Source organism: Lontra canadensis, unplaced genomic scaffold (genome assembly GCF_010015895.1).
Source record: "Lontra canadensis isolate GAN:19392208 unplaced genomic scaffold, GSC_riverotter_1.0 scaffold17, whole genome shotgun sequence".
NCBI lineage: Eukaryota > Metazoa > Chordata > Mammalia > Carnivora > Mustelidae > Lontra > Lontra canadensis.
Window position 1 is genome coordinate 1,139,742 of NW_022631011.1, and position 19,253 is coordinate 1,158,994.

Genomic DNA, 19,253 nt, shown 5'->3' on the forward strand with positions numbered 1-19,253 from the left:
GTCCTATTGGATAGAGGTTGGGCCTCCTAAACATGGTTCTAGTGTGACATTGATAGGTCATGCTGTACTGTTTTGCTTTATTTCCAAATTTAATGTAATTTTTTCTAAGGAATCTCCTTCACATGACCACTGGCTTTCAAACTTTTCTAACCAAGACTCACATTAAGAAATTCATTTTGATCAGGGTGCCTGGGTGGCTCAGTGGGTTAAGCCTCTGCCTTTGGCTCAGGTCATGATCTCAGGGTCCTGGGATCAAGACCCGCATTGGGCTCTCTGCTCAGCAGTGAGCCTGCTTCCCCCTCTCTCTGCCTGCCTCTCTGCCTACTTGTGATCTCTCTCTCTCTCTCTGTCAAATAAATAAATAAAATCTTAAAAAAAAAAAAGAAAAGAAAAAAGAAATGCATTTTGATCAACTAATATTTGACAAGTGAGCCAAGAATACTTAATGGGGGAAGGACAGTCTCTTTAATAAATGGCATCTCCTGAATGAAGCCAGCATGCCTACCCCCATAAATTGGGAAAACTAGATATTCCCATGCACAAGAATGAAATCGGACCCTTATCTTACACCATTTACGAAAATTAACTTGAAAGGGATTAAAAACTTCAACATAATACCTGAAACCATGAAACTCCTAGAAGAAAAAATAGGAAAAAGTTCTTTAACATCAGTCTTAGCAATGATTTTTTTTTGGATATGCACCAAAGCACAAGCAACAAAAACAAAAATCAACAATAGGGCTTACAGCAAACTAGAAAGCTTCTTCACAACAGAAAACATCATCAATGAAATGGAAGGACGACCTATTGAATGAAAGAAAATATTTGCAAACCATCTTTCTGCTAAGGGGTTAATATCCAAACTATAGAAGGAACTTACATAACTCAATAGCAAATAAAAACAAAACAAAAACCAAACAATTCAATTTAAAAAATGGAAGAGATACAGGAGCGCTGGGTGGCTCAGTGGGTTAGAGCCTCTGCCTTCAGCTTGGCTAATTATCCCAGGGGCCTGGGATCGAGCCCCACGTCCGGCTATCTGCTCTGTGGGGAGCCTGCTTCCTCCTTCCTCTCTGCCTGCCTTTCTGCCTACTTGTGATCTCTGACTGTCAAATAAATAAATAAAATCTTTAAAAAGAAAAATAAAAAATGGAAGACATACAAATGAACAAGTACATGAAAAGTACTCGACATCTCTAATCATCAGGAAAATGCAAATCAAAAAGACAGCGAGATATATCTTATGCCTGTTAGAATGACTATTATTAAAAAGACAAATAACAAATGTGGGCAAGGACACAAAGAAGAGGGAACCCTTATGCACTTTTGGTGGCAACATAAATTGGTACAACCACTGTGGAAAACAGTATGGAGTTGCCTCAAAAAATTAAAAATGGAACTGTCATTTGATCTATCAATTACACTTCTGGATATATAGCCAAAGGAAATGATGTCACCAGCTTGAAGTGATATCTGTACCCTCAAGTTCATTGCAGCATTATTTACAACAGCCAAGATATGGGAACAACCTGAGAATCCAGATGATTACAGAAATACAACTCTATATATGCTAAAAGAAAAAAAAAGTATCATTAACTTAGAACTCTATATCTAGTGAAAATATTCTTCAGAAATTAAGGGGACTTTGAAAAGGTGACTGCCAGGAGCTGGAAGTTCAGAAAGGAAACTATGGAAATGTTCTAGATGAAGAATAATGAGGCAGGGGCTCTAAGGGTTGAGAGGGGAGATTCTCAGATGAGGTCTTTAGACATCACCTACCCACAGAGTTACTTCTACAGTTAGTCTTCTAGACCAGAGATCTTACACATTATAGTTACAAAATCCTGTGTGGTATTCCAGATCATCCAAAGCCTTCATCTTGAAGCATTTGTCTCCAATCTTCTCTTGCCCTGTCTTAAAATTCGTTTTAATTAAAGCCACCACTTTTAAAAGAAAAAGTAAACACAAACGCATGTTTTCCCTTTAAGAAAGAAACTCAGGAGCTCCTGGCTGGCTCAGTCAATAGAGCACGTGACTCTTGATCTCAGGGTTGTAAATTCAAGTCCCACGTTGGGCATAGAGTTTACTTAAAAGGAAAAAAAAGAGAGGAACTCAGCTTTTCTCACTGAAATTCTCTGCTAGCTAGATTTGCTGGGCTAGGGTGGTGTTTCTCAAATTTGTCACTATTGACATTTTGGGATAGATAATTCTTTGTTGTGGGGGACTGATTTTTGCTTAGTAGAATGTTTTAGCAGCATCCCTGCCCTCTGTCCACTATATATCAGGAACACTCCCCAGAACTGTGACAACCAAAAATGTTCCAGGCGTGGCCGAGTGCCAAATGTCCTCTGGGGAGTAAACTTATCCTTAGATTAGTACCTAGAATATACATAAGTGTGCACACCCTCCATCCCCAATCCAGATTAATTAAAAGAAAAAAATAAGGGCAAAGTTCTGTTCCACAGATAATTTTTGTTCTTTTTTAAAAATTTTAATTCCAGTAGTGTTAACATACAGTATTATATTACTTTCAGGTATACAATATAAAGGCTCAACAATTCCATACATTACTCAGTTGTCATCAAGATAAGTGTACTCATAATCCCTTTCACCTCTACCCACCCCCTTTCAACAGATAAATTTATCTTTGCCACTGGAAGATGTTTCCATGCCCCATTCCATGCCCTTTTCCTCTCAGGGCCACATGGACCTTTTCCACAGCTGGTCCCTTGAGCCTTTGTTTTTTGTTTGTTTGTTTGTTTGTTTACACTCTTTCACATAGGCACACTTTTCAGCATGTCAGGGAAATTCGGAAAGATGTTGCTGCCACAGATATACCTGGTCTGGCTGGGCCACTTGGCATCTCTAGAGGGGACTGTGATATTGAACATCTGGCAGTTCCTGTTGTCCTCTGCCTCTGAGCTTCCCATGATGCACCTCACCGGTGTTTGTCTCTCATTTGGGGGCTTCAGCCTTATATAGGACCTTCACTGGCACACCTGTGGACATCTCAATGGGAAGACAGTATGGCCCCAGCCTCCTCTACTTTTCTGGTGCAGTCATAACTCCAGGCCCTGTGAAGGTGGGAGGTGAGCGAATGGCAGGTTTCCTGTTCTCAGAACCAATTTTTTTAATGTACCAATGTGTTGTTTCCCAAAGTACTACTACCTACCGAGAAGAGAAAAATTCTCCATTTTCTAAGAAAAATATATTTTTCCCTTCTTTTATAAAACACAATAAAATTTCCTGTGCTTGAGGTTTTTGGTTTTGTTTTTTTTTTTTATTTTTTTTTTTTATTTATTTGACAGAGAAGAAATCACAAGCAGGCAGAGAGGCAGGCAGAGAGAGGGGGAAGCAGGCTCCCCGCTGAGCAGAGAGCCCGATGTAGGGCTTGATCCCAGGACCCTGAGATCATGACCTGAGCTGAAGGCAGAGGCTTAACCCACTGAGCCACCCAGGCGCCCCTTGTGCTTGAGTTTTAAACAGTCTAAATAAAGACCAAGGTAACAAAACTGTGTCTGATGCACACATTAATGATGCTTCCAAGTTGTGTCATTTGAGGTCTGTGAGGTAGAGCGCAAGCTTACCGCTTCTTCCTCAAGACATACTATTTTCTTTTTCTTTCTTTTTTTTTTTAAGATTTTATTTATTTATTTGACAGAGATCACAAGTAGGCAGAGAGGCAGGCAGAGAGAGGAGGAAGCAGGCTCCCCGCTGAGCAGAGATCCTGATGTGGGGCTTGACCCCAGGACCCTGAGATCATGACCTGAGCCGAAGGCAGAGACTTTAACCCACTGAGTCACCCAGGCACCCTAAGGCGTATTAATTTCTGAAGCATTGAAAACACTGTCCAACTTCAGCTGGCAAAAACAAGCTATTCTGCTTACTCTTTCTTCCCCAGCGAGGATGTTCTATAAAGTGAATTCTGAGTGTTTTTAAATCATAAACTTGATTTATTGATCACTCTCTTCAAATCATACTTTAATCCATCAATCCCCATCCCATTCTCTCCCCTAGCACTTCCCCAAGTAAACACTTTGGATTTCCTCACTTATGTCAAGCGACCTTCGGTACGGCTTCTCAAGGCATTCGAGAATGAGGGGGAGTTTCCGAGAACAACAAGAAATATACCTGCCACACTGCAAACACTGTGACAGTCAACTAACTATAAGTCATCTCCGAAAATATATTAAAACTCCATTTTTCATGTTTCTAAAAAAAATCCTGCCATTCTTTATAACCTGCCAACTCTGTCAATGGGGAGAGAAAACATTTTAATCATATAGTCATTCTGTGTCAATAGAAATCTCTCTATGCCAACGATTGTTGAAATGTGAGAATAAAATTTTTCTGGATCTTATCCAAAAACAGAATGAATTCTGGGTTTTGCCCCACACTATTGTCAACGTCATTTTCTAAATCGCCCTGGATGATATTAAAATGTTGGCTCTGGGATGCCTGGTGGGCTCAGTTGAGTCCCCTCTGCGTTCAGTTCAGGTCATGATCCCAGTGTCGTGGGATAGAGTCCCAAATGGGGCTCCCTGCTCAGCTGGGAGCCTACTTCTCCCACGACCTGCCGCTCCCCCTGCTGTGTGCTCTCTCTCTCTCCCTCTGACAAATAAATACATAAATACTTTTTAAAAGTAAATGAAAATAAAAATAAAATAAAATAAAATAAAATGTTAGCTCTGGTTTCCTCACCACATCTCCACCACAGTCCTCCTGCTACCCTTCCCACAGCCACACGGAGTGACTTGGGCTCCTCTCCAGAGTCACACAGGCCAGGATTGGAAACTCAACTGCTCTGTGATTTCAGGAATGTTTTTGGACCTTTTCAAGCCTTGTCTCCTCATCTGGAAAATGGGGCTACTAATACCCTCTCATAATGTTACAAGAATTAAATGAGACCACACGTGGGAAACACTGTTTTAGTTAAGTTTCCTTGATGAAGAGATGGTTGACTTCTCTGTTCTTAGGACGAATCATCAACAAAACAAAAAGACTTACCTACGCTAATTTTAAAAATGAAGGAACTGGGTGTCATGGAAGGAAAGAGGGGTAACTATGTCTTTAAGCGCAGGAAACAGGGGCACCAGGGCGGCTCAGTTTTTGGGCATCTGCCTTAGCTCAGGTCATGATCCCAGGATCCTGGGATGGAGCCCCGCATGGCATCGGGCTCCCTGCTCAGCAGGAAGCCTGCTTCTCCCTCTCCCACTCCTCCTGCTTGTGTTCCCTCTCTCACTGTGTCTCTCTCTGACAAATAAATAAATAAAATCTTAAAAAAAAAAAAAAACAAAACAAAACCAAAAGCGAAAACCAGGAAATGTTGAGTAACGTGGTCCAGAAAGGGCAGATACAACTGCAGCTTCAGGGACCTCAACAGCTGTCCCCTTCACTCAAAAACGTCCGGCCATCAACATGACTCATCTTCAGACTTGTTCAGCCTGCACGACTCTCAGCATAATTTTCAAGAAAAAAATCTGATTGCTTCCTCCTGGCTAACAGATGGGCTTTTCTTCCCCAGCGTTCGATATGGATCCAATAAGCTGTGACTAGGGAGGAGGCTTCCACGTCGCAAATAGGTTTTGGAGGCCTATGAGAAGGAGAGGAAGGCTGACATGCTCCCCAAGAAGTATGTGGTCCCAGTGCTTGGCAATGCCTGGTACATAATGAGCACTTAATGAGTCTTAGCTGTTGTCATTGTTGACAGCGTACCCTGTAATTTTCAGTTTCCATGCATTTGATTATATCTTTTTTTAAACCACTGAAGTGTCATTCTTCTTCTTTTTGAATGAAAAAGAAATCAGTTATTCATTCCTCAAAAAAAAAAACCCGTCACATTTAATGAGTCAAGCAATATTCTTAGCAATGGGGATACAGCAGAGCTTAACATTCCCACTTTTCATGGAATTCATATTCTAGTGGAAGCTGGAGACTCTGGGAATAATTGTAGCCTTAAACCAGGAATAAATATAATCTGAGGTAGTGAGAAGATCCAAAAGAAAAATAAAACAGTTTGAGGGGGTAAATAATGATAGTGGAGGAAGACTAAGAGCTAAGTGTTGGAGATGAGACTAGGGCCTGTGGCCTATGGTAAGGAACTTAGTTTTTATGTTTAGAGTTATATAAACACATGGAAAGGTTTTTGCATCGGGGGCTGGTGAGAGCAGATTTATATTTATAAAATGCCATACTGGCTGTTGTGTGGAGAATAATCGCAGTGGGACAAGATAGAAAGCAAGGAAACAAGACAGGAGGCTACTCCAGCCATTCACGCTGAGGGGCCAGAAAGTTGGAAAGAATGAGCAGATTTAGGATGTATTTTGTGTTTTGTCTTATGATGAAATGTTTCAAGTACGCAAACCTAAAGAAAAGTAGGTTGGTATATCTACCTTCCAAATCTGTCATAGCTTAACACTCTGCCACATTTGTTTTGGGTATGTTTGTTTGTTTGTTTTAAGAAAAATCTTTATAAATGTAGAATCTCCCAGAATACCCCACAGATCCCATTCCCTTCTCAGAGGTACCCACTGTCCTGGTTTTGGTATTTGGCATTCACATGCATGTTTTTGAACTTCTATCACATATGTATATATCCATAAGTATATACCATTGTTTCATACTTTGGAAAAATTTGTAGAAAGGATATATAACTTTTTTCCGACTTAATTTTTTTCCTTTCATATTAACTCTGGCTTATTCATTTTTTTCTCATTCTATACACATAGAATTCTTTTTCAGGCATCTAGCACAATGTATATACCCACTTTCTTGATGGACAAGATAAGTTGTTTTCAGTGTTTCACTATTACAAACAGTGATGTCATGAATACCCTTATACATATCTCCCACCACACATGTGAAGGTATAAGAGTTTCTCTAGGTGAATTCTTCCTAGCCTTTCTGAGGTCATAGCTCATGAAGAAAGTGATAAAATTTCTGTGGCATGTTGTTGAACTAGAAAGGACTTAGGGGCTATAGGAAGGCTTCAGGGACCTCAACAGCCTTGGTAAAAACAAAAACAAAAACAAAAACACAACAAAACAAAAACTCATTACTGTTTTCTTCTAAGAAAAAAATGGAATACTAAAGCATTATGGAAAACATAATGTATTAAACTTGCATAAAACTTCCCGAAAAAGTTAATAAAAAGTTTGAGAGATCTTCCATAGCAGATTTAGTGCTTGAAATGTCTATACTCCCTGATCAAGACATTTTAATGACAATGTCTTCAAATTCTTATGGATACAACTGAAAATTAATTTCACATTTTTACAATCATTTAAAGGTTGAAGTGTCAGCAAACTGGTACAACCCAGCCTCTGTGGAAAACAGTATGGAATTTGCTCAAAAAATTAAAAATAGGATTACCCCAAGATCCAACAATCACACTACCGGGTATTTACCCAAAGAATACAAAACACTAGGTTGAAAAAAGTTGCACTTCTATGTTTTTGCAGTATTATTTTCAATAGCCAAATTATGGAAGCAACCCAAGTGTCCATCAATAGTTGAATGGATAAAGAAGATGTGGTATACACACACACACACACACACACACACACATGCATACATATAGTGAAACATAAAAATATGAAATCTTGCCATTTACAAAACCATTTACGGATTTAGAGGGTATTATGCTAAGTGAAATAAGAGAGAGACAAATACCATATGATTTCACTTATGTGTGGAATTTAAGAAACAAAACAGAGGGAAAACAGAGACAAACTGAGAAACAAAATCTTAACTATGGAGAACAAATTGATGGTCCCCAGAGGAGAGGAGGGTGGGGAAATGGGTGAAATAGTGATGGGAATTCAAAAGTGCACTTGTTGTGATGAGCCCTGATTAATGAATAGAATTGCTGAATCACTATATTGTACACCTGAAAACTAATATAACACTGTATGTTAACTATATTGGAATTGAAATTAAAAACTTAATAAAATTTTTAAAAAGGAGATAAAACGGGATGAACACTAGAGATTAAAAGGGAATTAAACAGCATTTAAACCAGGGTTTAGGAGAGCCTGAGTGGCTCATTTGGTTAAGTTCCCAGCTCTTGATTTCGGCTCAGGTCATGATCTCAGGGTCAAGAGATTGAGGCCCTAGTTAGGCTCTGTGCTCAGGGCAGATTCTGCTTAAGATTCTCTCTCTCCCTTTGCCCCTCCCCCCGTATAGTCATGTTCTCTCTCCCCCCAATAAATAAATAAAATCTTTAAAAAATTAACAAATAAAACAGTTTAACTTACTTATGAGAAATAAAAATACAATTAATATAACAAAATAAAGGTTGAAATTGTTATTTAAAAATCTAATACCCCGGGGCACCTGGGTGCCTCAGTGGGTTAAGCCTCTGCCTTTGGCCCAGGTCATGATCTCAGGGTCCTGGGACCAAGCCCCGCATCGGGCTCTCTGCTTGGTGGGGAGCCTGCTTCCCCCTCTCTCTCTGTCTGCCTCTCTGCCTACTTGTGATCTCTCTCTCTCTCTCTGTCAAATAAATAAAATCTTAAAAAAAATCTAATACCCCAAAGATAAAATGATGAAAATAAAATAAAAATTAAATTTTCTTTTCTATCTTTGGAAAATATAATTTTGAATGATAAACATTTTATTTATCAAATATAATTTATCATTTTTATGATAAATAAGATTTAGATTCCAGTTGTCTTATAGTACAGAGTTCACATATACCTGTTTCCCTTATTAATAACACCTTGTGCTTATATGATACATATGTCATAATTATTGAACAGATATTGATACATTATTATTAACTAAAATTCATACTTTATTCAGATTACCTTAGTTCTTGCCTAATGTCCTTCTGTAGCAGCATCTCAGCCACATCATATTTAGTTGTTATATCTCTTTAGGCTCCCCTTGGCTCTGTTCCTCTGCCTTACCTTGTTTTCGAGGACCTTGACATTTTTAAGGAATTCTGGTCAATTACTTTGTAGAATGTCCATCAACTGAGATTTGTCTGATGTTTTTCTCTTCATTAAACTGGAGTTATGGGTTTTTGAGAGGAAGACTGCAGAAGTAAAGTGCCATGCTCATGACATCACATCAAGGGTGCAAACTATTGTCATAAATCTCCTTTTTGGTTTTTAGTCATTTGATCTTGTTTTCTGGCATGTCTGGTAATTTTTGAGGAAATGTCAAGCATTGTGTACAAATTATATGTAAGTTTTCCCCTTCATCAGTTTTTTTGTATTATGCTTAGTGTGTCTTTCTTCTTACCTTCCTTGGATATTTTTCTATTCTGTTACTTAAAGTTGTTTAGGTCAACTGATTGCCAGTGTTTTTTCTTTTCTAACATGTAAGTTTAAGGTTATAAATTGCCCTATAACTGTGGTTTTAGGTAAAACTCACAGATTTTGGTATGTTGTATTTTCATTCAGGTACTTTTAAAATTTTTATAGTGATTTTTTTTCTTTGACTCATAGGTTATTTAGAAGGGTATTCTTAATTTCCAAAACCGTGGTGATTTTCTAGTTATCTCTTACTGATTTCTACCATAATTCTGCACAGATCATAATCTGTATGATTTTAATCCTCTTAAATTTAGTGAAACTCAACAACAAAACAACCTGATTTTAAAAATTGGTAAAGGATTCAAGTAGACATTTCTTCAAAGAAGATATACATGTGGCCGATAAACACATGAAAAGACACTCAAGATTAATAATCATTAGGGAAATGCAATTCAAAACCATAAGATACCAGCTCGCTCCTATTAAGATGGTGACTATTGAAAAACAGAAAATAACAGGTGTTCATGTGGAGGGGATTATTTGGAACTCTTGTGCATTGCTGGTGGGAATGGAAAACAATGCAGCCACTTTTGAAAATGGTATGGCAGTTCCTCAAAATATAAAAACAGAATTATCATATACTCCAGCATCCCACTTCTGAGTAGATCCTCAAAAAAATTGAAAGTAGAGTCTCAAAGAGGCACCCCTATACCCATGTAAATGGCAGCATTATTCACATAGCCAAAAGGTAGAAGCAACCTGTTACAGAGTGTCTTTGTCCCCCTCACTTCCCCAATACCCATCTGTTAAAGCTCTAATTCCCGCTGTGATGGTATCTGGGTTTAGCTGAGTTGAGAGGGTGGAGGCCCTATAATGGATTAATGCCCTTATAAAAAGATGAAGACACTAGAGCTCTGTCTTCCCACTATGTAAGAATACAGTAAAAAGGAAGCCAGCTGCAAACAAGAAAGAGGGCCCTCCTCAGACACCAAATCTTCTGGCACTTTGATCTTGGACTTCCCAGCCTCCAGAACTGTGGGAAAAGAAATATTCAAGCTATCTAGTGTGTGATATTTTGTTTCAGTAGCCCAAACTCACTAAGACACATCTAAACTGTTCATTGACAGAAAAATGGATAAACAAAATATTGTATGTACATACAAAGGAATATTGTTCAGCCTCAAAAAGGAAGAAAATTCTGTCATATGCTACAACATGGATGAACTCTGAAGACACTATGCTAAAGGAAATAAGCTAGTCACAAACAGAAATGCTGTAAATTCCACGGGAAAAGCAGAATGGTGGTTGCCAGGGGTTAGGGGTAGAGGAGAATAGGGAGTTATTTTTAAATGAGTACAGAGTTTCAGTTTGGGAAGATAAAAAGAGTTCTGAAGATGGATAGTGATGACAGTTGTACAACAGTATGACTATTCTATCTTTTTTCTTTCTCTTTTTTTTTTTTAAGTAGGCTCCATGCTCAATGTGGAGCTTGAACTCACAACCCTGAGATCAAGATCTGAGCTGAGATCAAGAGTCAGCTGCTTAACCAACTGAGCCACACAAGTGTCTGCAGTATTACCATGTTTTTTTTTATTTTTTTTATTTTTTTACAATTTTATTTATTTATTTGAGAGAAAGAGAGAGCATGAGCAGGGGGAGGGGCAGAAGGAAAGGGACAAACAGACCCCCACTAAGCAGGGAGCCAGACGTAGGGCTGGATCCCAGGACCCTGAGCTCCTGACCTGAGCCAAAGTTAGATGCTTAACTGAATGAGCCACCCAGGCACCCCTCAGTGTGACTATTCTTAAGGGCAGCAAACTGTACACTTAAAATGGTTAAGATGGTAGGGGCGCCTGGGTGGCTCAGTGGGTTAAAGCCTCTACCTTTGGCTCAGGTCATGATCTCAGGGTCCAGGGATCCAGCCCTGCATTGGGCTCTCTGCTCAGCGGGGAGCCTGCTTCCTCCTCTCTCTCTGCCTGCCTCTCTGCCTACTTGTGATCTCTGTCTGTCAAATAAATAAATAAATAAAAATCTAAAAAAAAATGGTGAAGACCATAAATGTTATGTGTAGTTTATTACAATTTTTATAATTGTTGAGACTTGCTCTACTGTCATTATATGTCATTTTTGTAAATGTTCCATATATGCTTGAAATAATGTATTTTCTGCACATTAGAGTCACTCGGTCAAGTTTGTTAATTATGTTGTAACAAAAATCTATATCTTTAATGATTTTTTCTTTGTCTTTTTTTTTATCAATTACTAAAATAGGCATGGTAAAATGCTTCACTATACTTATGGATTTATTCTATTTCTCACGATAGTTCTGTATAATACATGAGGGTAATGCCCCCAGTTGCATACAAACTGAAAATTGCTGTATTTTACTGGTGAATTGAACTCCCTCAGGAAAGTCCCAAGTATGGCCTCCCCATCAGGTATTTATAATTCACTCATACTAAGTTCCTCCTGATTGAGAGGCAATTTGCCAGTCAGAGGTGTTTTTGTTTGTTTGTTTGTTTGTGTTGTTGTTCATTATAGCCCTCTATCACCCCTTCCAGTGAACAAAGCTAGAGCGTTAACTGAAAGTCAAGTACCCATGCAGGATGGCAAAGGGTTTTGTTATTGGTTTACCTAGTTTTCTTCCATCAGTCTAGAAAATCTCGGATTTTATCTCTTCACATAATACTTCTGCCTCATTCTGGCTTTCTTGTTCTTTGAGGATTCCAATTAAACATTTGTTGTACCTTTTCAACATCATCTTCTAGGCTTCAAATTATGTCTCCGATATTTTCTTATGCATTTTTCCTTTTTTTTTTCTCTTTTTTTTGGTTTTGTTCTCTCTGTGCTTCATTCTAAATAGACTTCTGGGGTGCATGGGTGACTCAGTTGGTTGAGTGTCTGACTCTTGGTTTTGGCTGGGGTTGTGGTCTTATGGTTCATGGGATCGAGCCCCAAATTGGGCTCCACGCTCAGTGATGGGGGGTGTCTGTTCCAGGATTCTCTCCTGCTGCCCCTACCCAACTCTTTCTTTATCATACAAATATTTTTTTAAAATAGCCTTCCAACATATGTTCTGGTTATTTTCTCTTTAACTGTATGTAATATACTATTAAACCTCTGCATTGAGTTCTTAATTCTAGAATAGAGTTTCTGCTAGATTATTTTTTCAAACTTTTAATTTTTTAGTGTAGGCATGCTTTGATTTCAGTCTTTTTCTGATTTTTAACTATGTGCTGGTCATTTTATTTGGAAAATTATCTGTGTAGGGTTGTCTGAGATTTGGGGTCATGATATCTTCATCTGGAGGGGACTTAATTGTTTCTATCTAGTGCCTGTAGTGTGCTTCTCTAGGACCTGTTTATTCAATATAGAAAGCTTAATAAACAATTACTATTAAACCTGATTGCAATCTGTGGAAGTACTGATTTACTTCTGGTTTATATTTACCCTAAGGAGCCTCGTATTAAACATAGGGGGTGTTTATTAGATTTTCCATCTTCTGTGATACTAGGTTTAGATTTCTCTCTTGCTCAGCAATCCTCCAAAAGTCATAGCTCATTTTATAGATGTTGCTTTTAGATTGTCAAATACCTTCAGGACAAATGTTTGGTTTGACTGCCTGAATACTTCTAAGATTTTGGCTAGATAATTCCTTATATTAAGCATTTGGTTCTGTTTTCCTAAACCCAGATTTTTTGGTTCTATCAGGTGGTGAGTTGGATCAAATTACTAGTTGCTTAATATGTATGCTGTGTGAAACCATCCTTGCATTAATAGGGTAAGAGGTATTTATAAGTTAGATGAGAAAACTAATTTTTGTCTAGTTTTGCTATCAAAGTTATTATAGCATTTAAAAATAAGTAGAGAATGTTCCTTCATTTTTTAGTTCTCACTGTAGTTATTGAAATCAGATCATTGGTTGCTTCTTGTGGGGGCCTTGACTGGGATGGGGCAAGAAGGAACTTGGAACTTTCTGGGGTAATGGCCATGTTCTGTATCTTGATAAGTATTTTTCAAAAATAATTGAAGAATTTACTTAAGATATGAGGATTTAATTGTATGTAAATTAGATCAATAAAAATTGTTCAAATATCAATAATTACTGAATCTAGTTAGAATATACACAGATGTTCATCGTATTATGCTTTTTTCTTGGTGTTTAAAAATTTCAGAATAAAAAGTTGGGTATATAAAACTAAAAGATAAATTCATTGTTCAATTTCCTTGATATTAGTTTCAGTAAATGTTAAGGCCAAACACTATCGGAAAAGTGTAAAGGACTAAAGAAATGTGATTAAAATAGATGTATGACAGGCAAAGGAAGAAAGATGGCTTGGCACTATAGGAGGTTTGAAAATGATTATATGGAGAGAGGAAGAAATCAGTGGGAAGGAGAGATGTTGGGATGCCTGGGAGGCTCAGTTGGTTAGGCGGCTGCCTTTGGCTCAGGTCATGATCCCAGGGTCCTGGGATTGAATCTCGAGTCAGGCTCCTTGTTCGTCTGGGAGCCCGCTTCCCTCTCTCCCTCTGCCTGCTGCTCTCCCTGCTTGTGCTCTCTCTCTGTCAAATAAATAAATAAAATCTTAAAAAAAAGAGAGAGAGAGATGTTGAGATCAGAGAGAATTGCTGGTTCAGAGGTAGGAAGGATAAGAATAAGACAGGTGCTTAGAACTGAATTCAAAATTTCATGCATGGTCCCACTAGGTTGAGTCCTTTCCAAAGATATTAGGGTATATCACCTGGGTATATTTTGAGTGCCTCTTAATTATACTTTTTTTGATATTTATCAGCTGTTTAGGTATAAAAGATTTATCATCTATCACTTTAAAAGTTCATAAAGTTATATACTTTATCTCATTTAATCCTTCAACATTCTGAGTTCAGGAATAATCATTTGTTTTATGTATTAGAAAATTGACTTTGCTAAAGTTACATAGCTAATAAATGGAAAAGTCACTCCCAAGACTTTTGACTTCATGTAGTGTAATCTTGGGACAGTTTCATTAAATACTGATTTTTTAAAAAAAATATTTTATTTATTTATTTGGCAGACAGAGATCACAAGTAGGCAGAGAGGCATGCAGAGAGAGAGAGAGAGGAGAAAGCAGGCTCCCTGCAGAGCAGAGAGCCCAATGTGGGACTTGATCCCAGGACCCTAAGTTCATGACCTGAGCCAAACGCAGAGGCTTAACCCACTGAGCCACCCAGGCGCCCCTAAATACTGATGTTTTTTAATTGGAGCTAGGCTAAGGAGGTAGAGCAGTCAAGTAATTGCCTAGAATCTCAATCTATAAAAAGTGTTAACACATTTTATCTTAGATAATGTCATGAGGAGGATGCCTGGCTGACGCAGTCTGTGGAGTGTGTGACTCTTGATCTTGGTGTTGTAAATTCAATCCCCACTTTGGGTATAGAGAATATTCAAAAATAAAACCTTAAAAAGAAAAAAAGAAAATGTATTGAGAAAATGGTATTTAATGGTGTTCTTCTGGGTGAATAGTTCTCTGTGTGTGTGGCTAGAAGTGGTACTTTGGTATGTGGTTTAAAGTGGTGGTGAGATTATTACACCTCCCTCCTCCCCAACTCTGCTCCAAGAACATTTCATGCCACATTATAAGAAAGTTAGATTCAAGTAAGTGCAGAGATTTCTATCTCATGAGTAGGATATACAAATTTAGACCAGAGCTGGACTGTTCGTGACAGTAAAGAGACAAGCATCCCCTTCACTCTTTACTACTCAGGCTTTCCACTAAACAAACATTGAATGAATGTTAAAGTAGTTTAGAAAAGATGCCAAATTAGTAATCTGGTGCAGGCAGACAGGGTAGTATTCTATTTCAGGTGCTACTAATAGAAAACCTACGAAAAACTATCTGAAACAGTAACAGAAAGGCATTGGCTTAAGAAAACTGACGAGTAAGAGGTGGAGGGGTGTCAAAGTTAACTCTGGAATTTTTTTGGGAGATTCTTACCCATGAGATGGGTTGGTTCTCAGGCTGGCCCCTCATTGTAGCAAAATGGTTATAACATTCCATAAGCTAAATGGTCTCCTCATCTCTCACCTCTAATCACTGAATAAATGGGCCCATACTTGATCTAATTGGCAAAGCCTGGAAACGCCCTGTAGCTGTAGTTGCATTTACAGGTTCAGCTCTGATGTAATCACTGTGGCAAGGACATGGGACATGTTATGATTGGGTTATGACCTGAGGCAGCAGTTAGAACTTCGCAGTCAAACCTACCCAACCCTACAACGAATACTACAGACAAGTCTCAGTGAGGCCACGCCTCTCTTAGTTTGCGTTCATCTTGGTCCGTCTTATGTCTTGTAAGCTTTTTGGTGCAAGGCTTGTATTACATTCCATTCAAAGCTCCCAGTTCACAGTGGCCTTCATTTAATGACTGTTGAACAATGTAAAACTCCCATTGACGTGTAAATCAAGGCCAACGGAGAATTAGCTAAGATTAAGCCAAGCTAAGACCACAAAGTTAATGGTAGAGAGCCAGCATTGGAAACTAGATACTGTTCATTCATTCTTTTATTCACGAAACAAATAGGACTGGGAAAAGGCAGTAGGTAGAAACCAAATTAAACAGGACCTTGCAAATCGTATTGTTTTAAAGTTCTTTCGTGGGTGGGTTTCATCCCCCTCTTCAAGGAAATCTGACCCCTGGCCTTGGTCCAGTGAATTTTCTGAGCAGCCTGACTCAGCATCTTCTCCCAACCTTTATCAGCACGTCAGCGGTGCCATCCAGCATCCTTCCATCTCCTCTGCCCTTGGCATTTCATCTTTCCCAGCTATCTGATTTCCCTGACCCCTCGACTTTTTAAAAAACCAGGGTTCTCCTGAGCACTCTGTTTTCGCTCTCTTATTTCACGGCTCCCCAGTTCCACCGCCCAACTCTCAACTCCGCACTCCATGACATTCAGTCGCCCTTCAAAGTCAGAAGGAATCAGCCGGGTTAGTACATGGACGATATTCCCAAAGCAAAGAGGTCTCGCCCATCCTGCTCCATTAGATCGGAACAAGAGCTTACCCAACACCCACATTTAGATTGTTCCGCCACTACTCTGGGGATGGTTTTATGTGCGGCTGCTTTCCTCCGGCTACAGCCACCGTGTGGAAGAGCACCGTTAGAATTTTCCCGAAATGTTGCTGTCGGGAGTCCCGGCCACCTCTTCGTCGTCTTCGCCGCTCCCCCCGGCCAGGCCCTCCTCCAGGCCGGCGGGTAACGCCGCAGTCGCGCCGGCGCTTCCAGGGGAGGCAGGAGCCGCGCGGGACGGAGGCATCGCCACAGGCCCGACGCCTAAAGGCGTGCGGGAGGCCGGCACGCCGCGGGAGAGGGCGGGAGCTGAACGCCGCGCGCCGCTAGCCCGGGCGGAAGACATGGGCGGAAAGTGGTGGGCCGGGTGGGCAGGGTGGGCGCCGGAGGGCGGGGCCCGCGCGCGCCGGGGGCGGAGCTCCCGCGCCGGTCACGTGACAGGTCCGGCGGCAGCGGCGGCGGCGGCGGCGGCCGCGGCGTCTTCAGCGGCGCCCAGTGCAGGATGGTGCTGGAGGCGGCGGCGGCGGCCGTGGTGGCGGCGGCGTTGTTGGCGGCAGCGGGAGGGGGTGCTGTGGCGGCATCGGCGGCGGCGCCCGCGGGTGGTGTAAAATGGCGGATTTCGAGGAGTTGAGGGTAAGCGGGGGCGCGGGAGTGGGGAGTGGAGGCCGCGGGGGAGGGGAGGGGAGGCGGGGAAGCCGCAGCGTCGCCGGCCGCCACCTTCTTGTTTCGCGGGGACCGGTTGTCGGAGCCGGGAGCCCCGGCCTGAGTGCGAACGGGCGCCCGCCCGGGCCGGCGCGGGCGGGGGAGGGGAGCCAGGCGGCGGAGGACGCCTGGGCCGCGCGGGGTCGGCGGGCCCGGGGCCCGGGCGAGCGACCGGTGGGTCCCGCGGGGGGTCCGCACACCTGGCGTGGGGCGGGGGCCGCCGTCGGGAGGGGCTCGTGGGGACCCGACTTTCTCGTGTAAGGGCTGAGGTGGGGAGCGGGATTTGCTTTTCCACCTTCATGGGGTGTGTGTGTGTGTGTGTGTTTGTTTGTGTGTGTGTGTGTGTGTGTGGCAATTCAGAAGTCTACACGTTACTCACTTGGTGGGAGCTTGTTTTCTGAAACGTGAAGTTGCGTTTAGGAATCCTCTCTCTTATGGCTGATGCTACCGTTTAGTGAGATCTGTCACAAGAAAGGCCCCTTTCTCCTACCAGTGCTTCCTCTTGAAGAGAAGCGTGGTCTTTTGGGAGCGCTGCCTTTAATAATCGACCTTAAACCTTGATATTTTCTTAGTGCTGTGGTAAGACACCCGCAAAGGCCGTGTTGTCATGAGGTTTGTTTGTGAACTCTTTTTGCTCGAGGGAAAGCATTTTTCTTTCTAGTCTGAGAACAAGGTCACAACTTTATTGTTGATATCTTTGTATAGTAGAGGCTTGACAATGGGTGTGCTGGAGGTAGAATGGAAAAGATGTTTTTCCCTGCGCTGATAACCTTCAGAGTCCTCAATTGAAACTAAACGGTGGTCAACGAATAGGCTTTATTTTTTACGGATCGCTGAATTACGGGCGACAGAAATGGAATATTTAAGGACGGAAACACTGATTTAAAAGAAAAGTCAAAGTAGAGATGAATGTGAACTTGAAATTAACGGCAGTCCTTTTGCATAACAGACGTATGGTGTTAGGGTTACTTTTTTGAAATAAGAAGAAAGAAGAATCTGGTAAAATATTCAGTTTTGTATATTTATTGTTTTTTTTCCGCGAGAGATGGAGAGGGGAAGGATGTTGATTGTTCACCTGGCTGGTAACGGTGGACCTCAGCAAAAGGACGCATTGGTGATTCTGATCTAAAGGGAGAATGTGTTATAATTTTCGTAATACCTGCCATTTTCCCTTCTGTTGTTTCAAAAAGAATGGTACATTAATGCATTTTATGCTCTATATTAGTTTATACAGAGAACCATGATAGTAGGTAAAAAGGGTAATCGTATTGGTAAGTGTAGGAGTTTTAATGTCTCAGAGCATAGAGCTTTTTTAACACCTGTGGAGCTTTGAAACAAGAAGGCCTGAGCCTCAGCTGTATAAATGAATGCATTAGGTTCAGGGATTGGTTGAGGAGACTGAATGTTGAAGTTAAATTAAAAAAAAAAATTTTTTTTTTTTTACCTGCAGTATCCTCTTCATTTTGCATAGTAACATCTCTATATAGTTTATTCTCTTCTAAGGTTTTTTGTTGATGAAAATTTTTCCAGACTTGCATTAGACTTTTATAAATGTTGTTGGTCAAAGCTTAATAAAAAGGGAGGATTTAAGGGGCGCCCATTTGCTTAGTTGTTGGGTGTCTGCCTTCGGCTCAGGTCATGATCCCAGGGTCCTGGGATCCAGCCTGGCACCATCTGGGCTTCCGGCTCTGCGGGAAGCCTGCTTCTCCATCTCCCACTCCCCCCGCTTGTTTTCCCTCTCTTGTTGTGTCTCTCTCTGTCAAATAAATAAATAAAATCTTAAAAAAAAAAAGAAAAAAAAAGGAGGATTTATTTACCAGTCTAGGGCAGAGAAGGCAGTCAGTGCTGAAGTTCGGGTGGAACCAGGAACTGCAAAGTGGTTGGAAACCAAAGATGCATTTTTCTCTTTGGTTGTACCTGTCCCTTCCGCCTTTTCCATTCTCCCCTTTTATCTCCCCCACCTCCCTTCTGCCTCCCCTTCCCTCTTGCCCCTCCCCACCCTCGCCCCCTACAGTTTGTTTTGTGGGTCACTTCATCTCTTTCTGTAAATGAGCTGTCTTTGCTTCTCCCTGCACTTGATGGAAGATGGCCACTCCCTCATAGTTCACATAAGGTGCCCAACAGAGAGTGACTGGGAAGAGTTTTCAGAGGACGGAAAGGGTGTGCAGATGGATGCTGGAAAAGAGTTATCCACCCCAGTCTTCGCCTTAGCTGCTCAGCAGCATCTTCTACATTTAAAGATGA

General features: G+C 40.9%; 1 protein-coding gene and 1 pseudogene across 6 annotated transcripts in view; one reads left to right on the forward strand and one right to left on the reverse strand.

The window, feature by feature from the left end:
- Positions 1-2,592: 2,592 nt before the first annotated feature.
- Positions 2,593-3,009, reverse strand: LOC116868854 (annotated as a pseudogene).
- Positions 3,010-16,756: 13,747 nt separating this feature from the next.
- Positions 16,757-19,253, forward strand: part of PIAS2 (protein inhibitor of activated STAT 2) — a 90,308-nt gene continuing 87,811 nt past the window's right edge. For all 6 annotated transcript variants that reach the window (XM_032859469.1, XM_032859466.1, XM_032859467.1 and 3 more), the window contains exon 1: positions 16,757-16,940. In XM_032859469.1, coding sequence (XP_032715360.1) covers positions 16,917-16,940 — 24 coding nt within the window. In that variant the 5' untranslated portion in view covers positions 16,757-16,916. The remainder of the gene's footprint in view (positions 16,941-19,253) is intronic.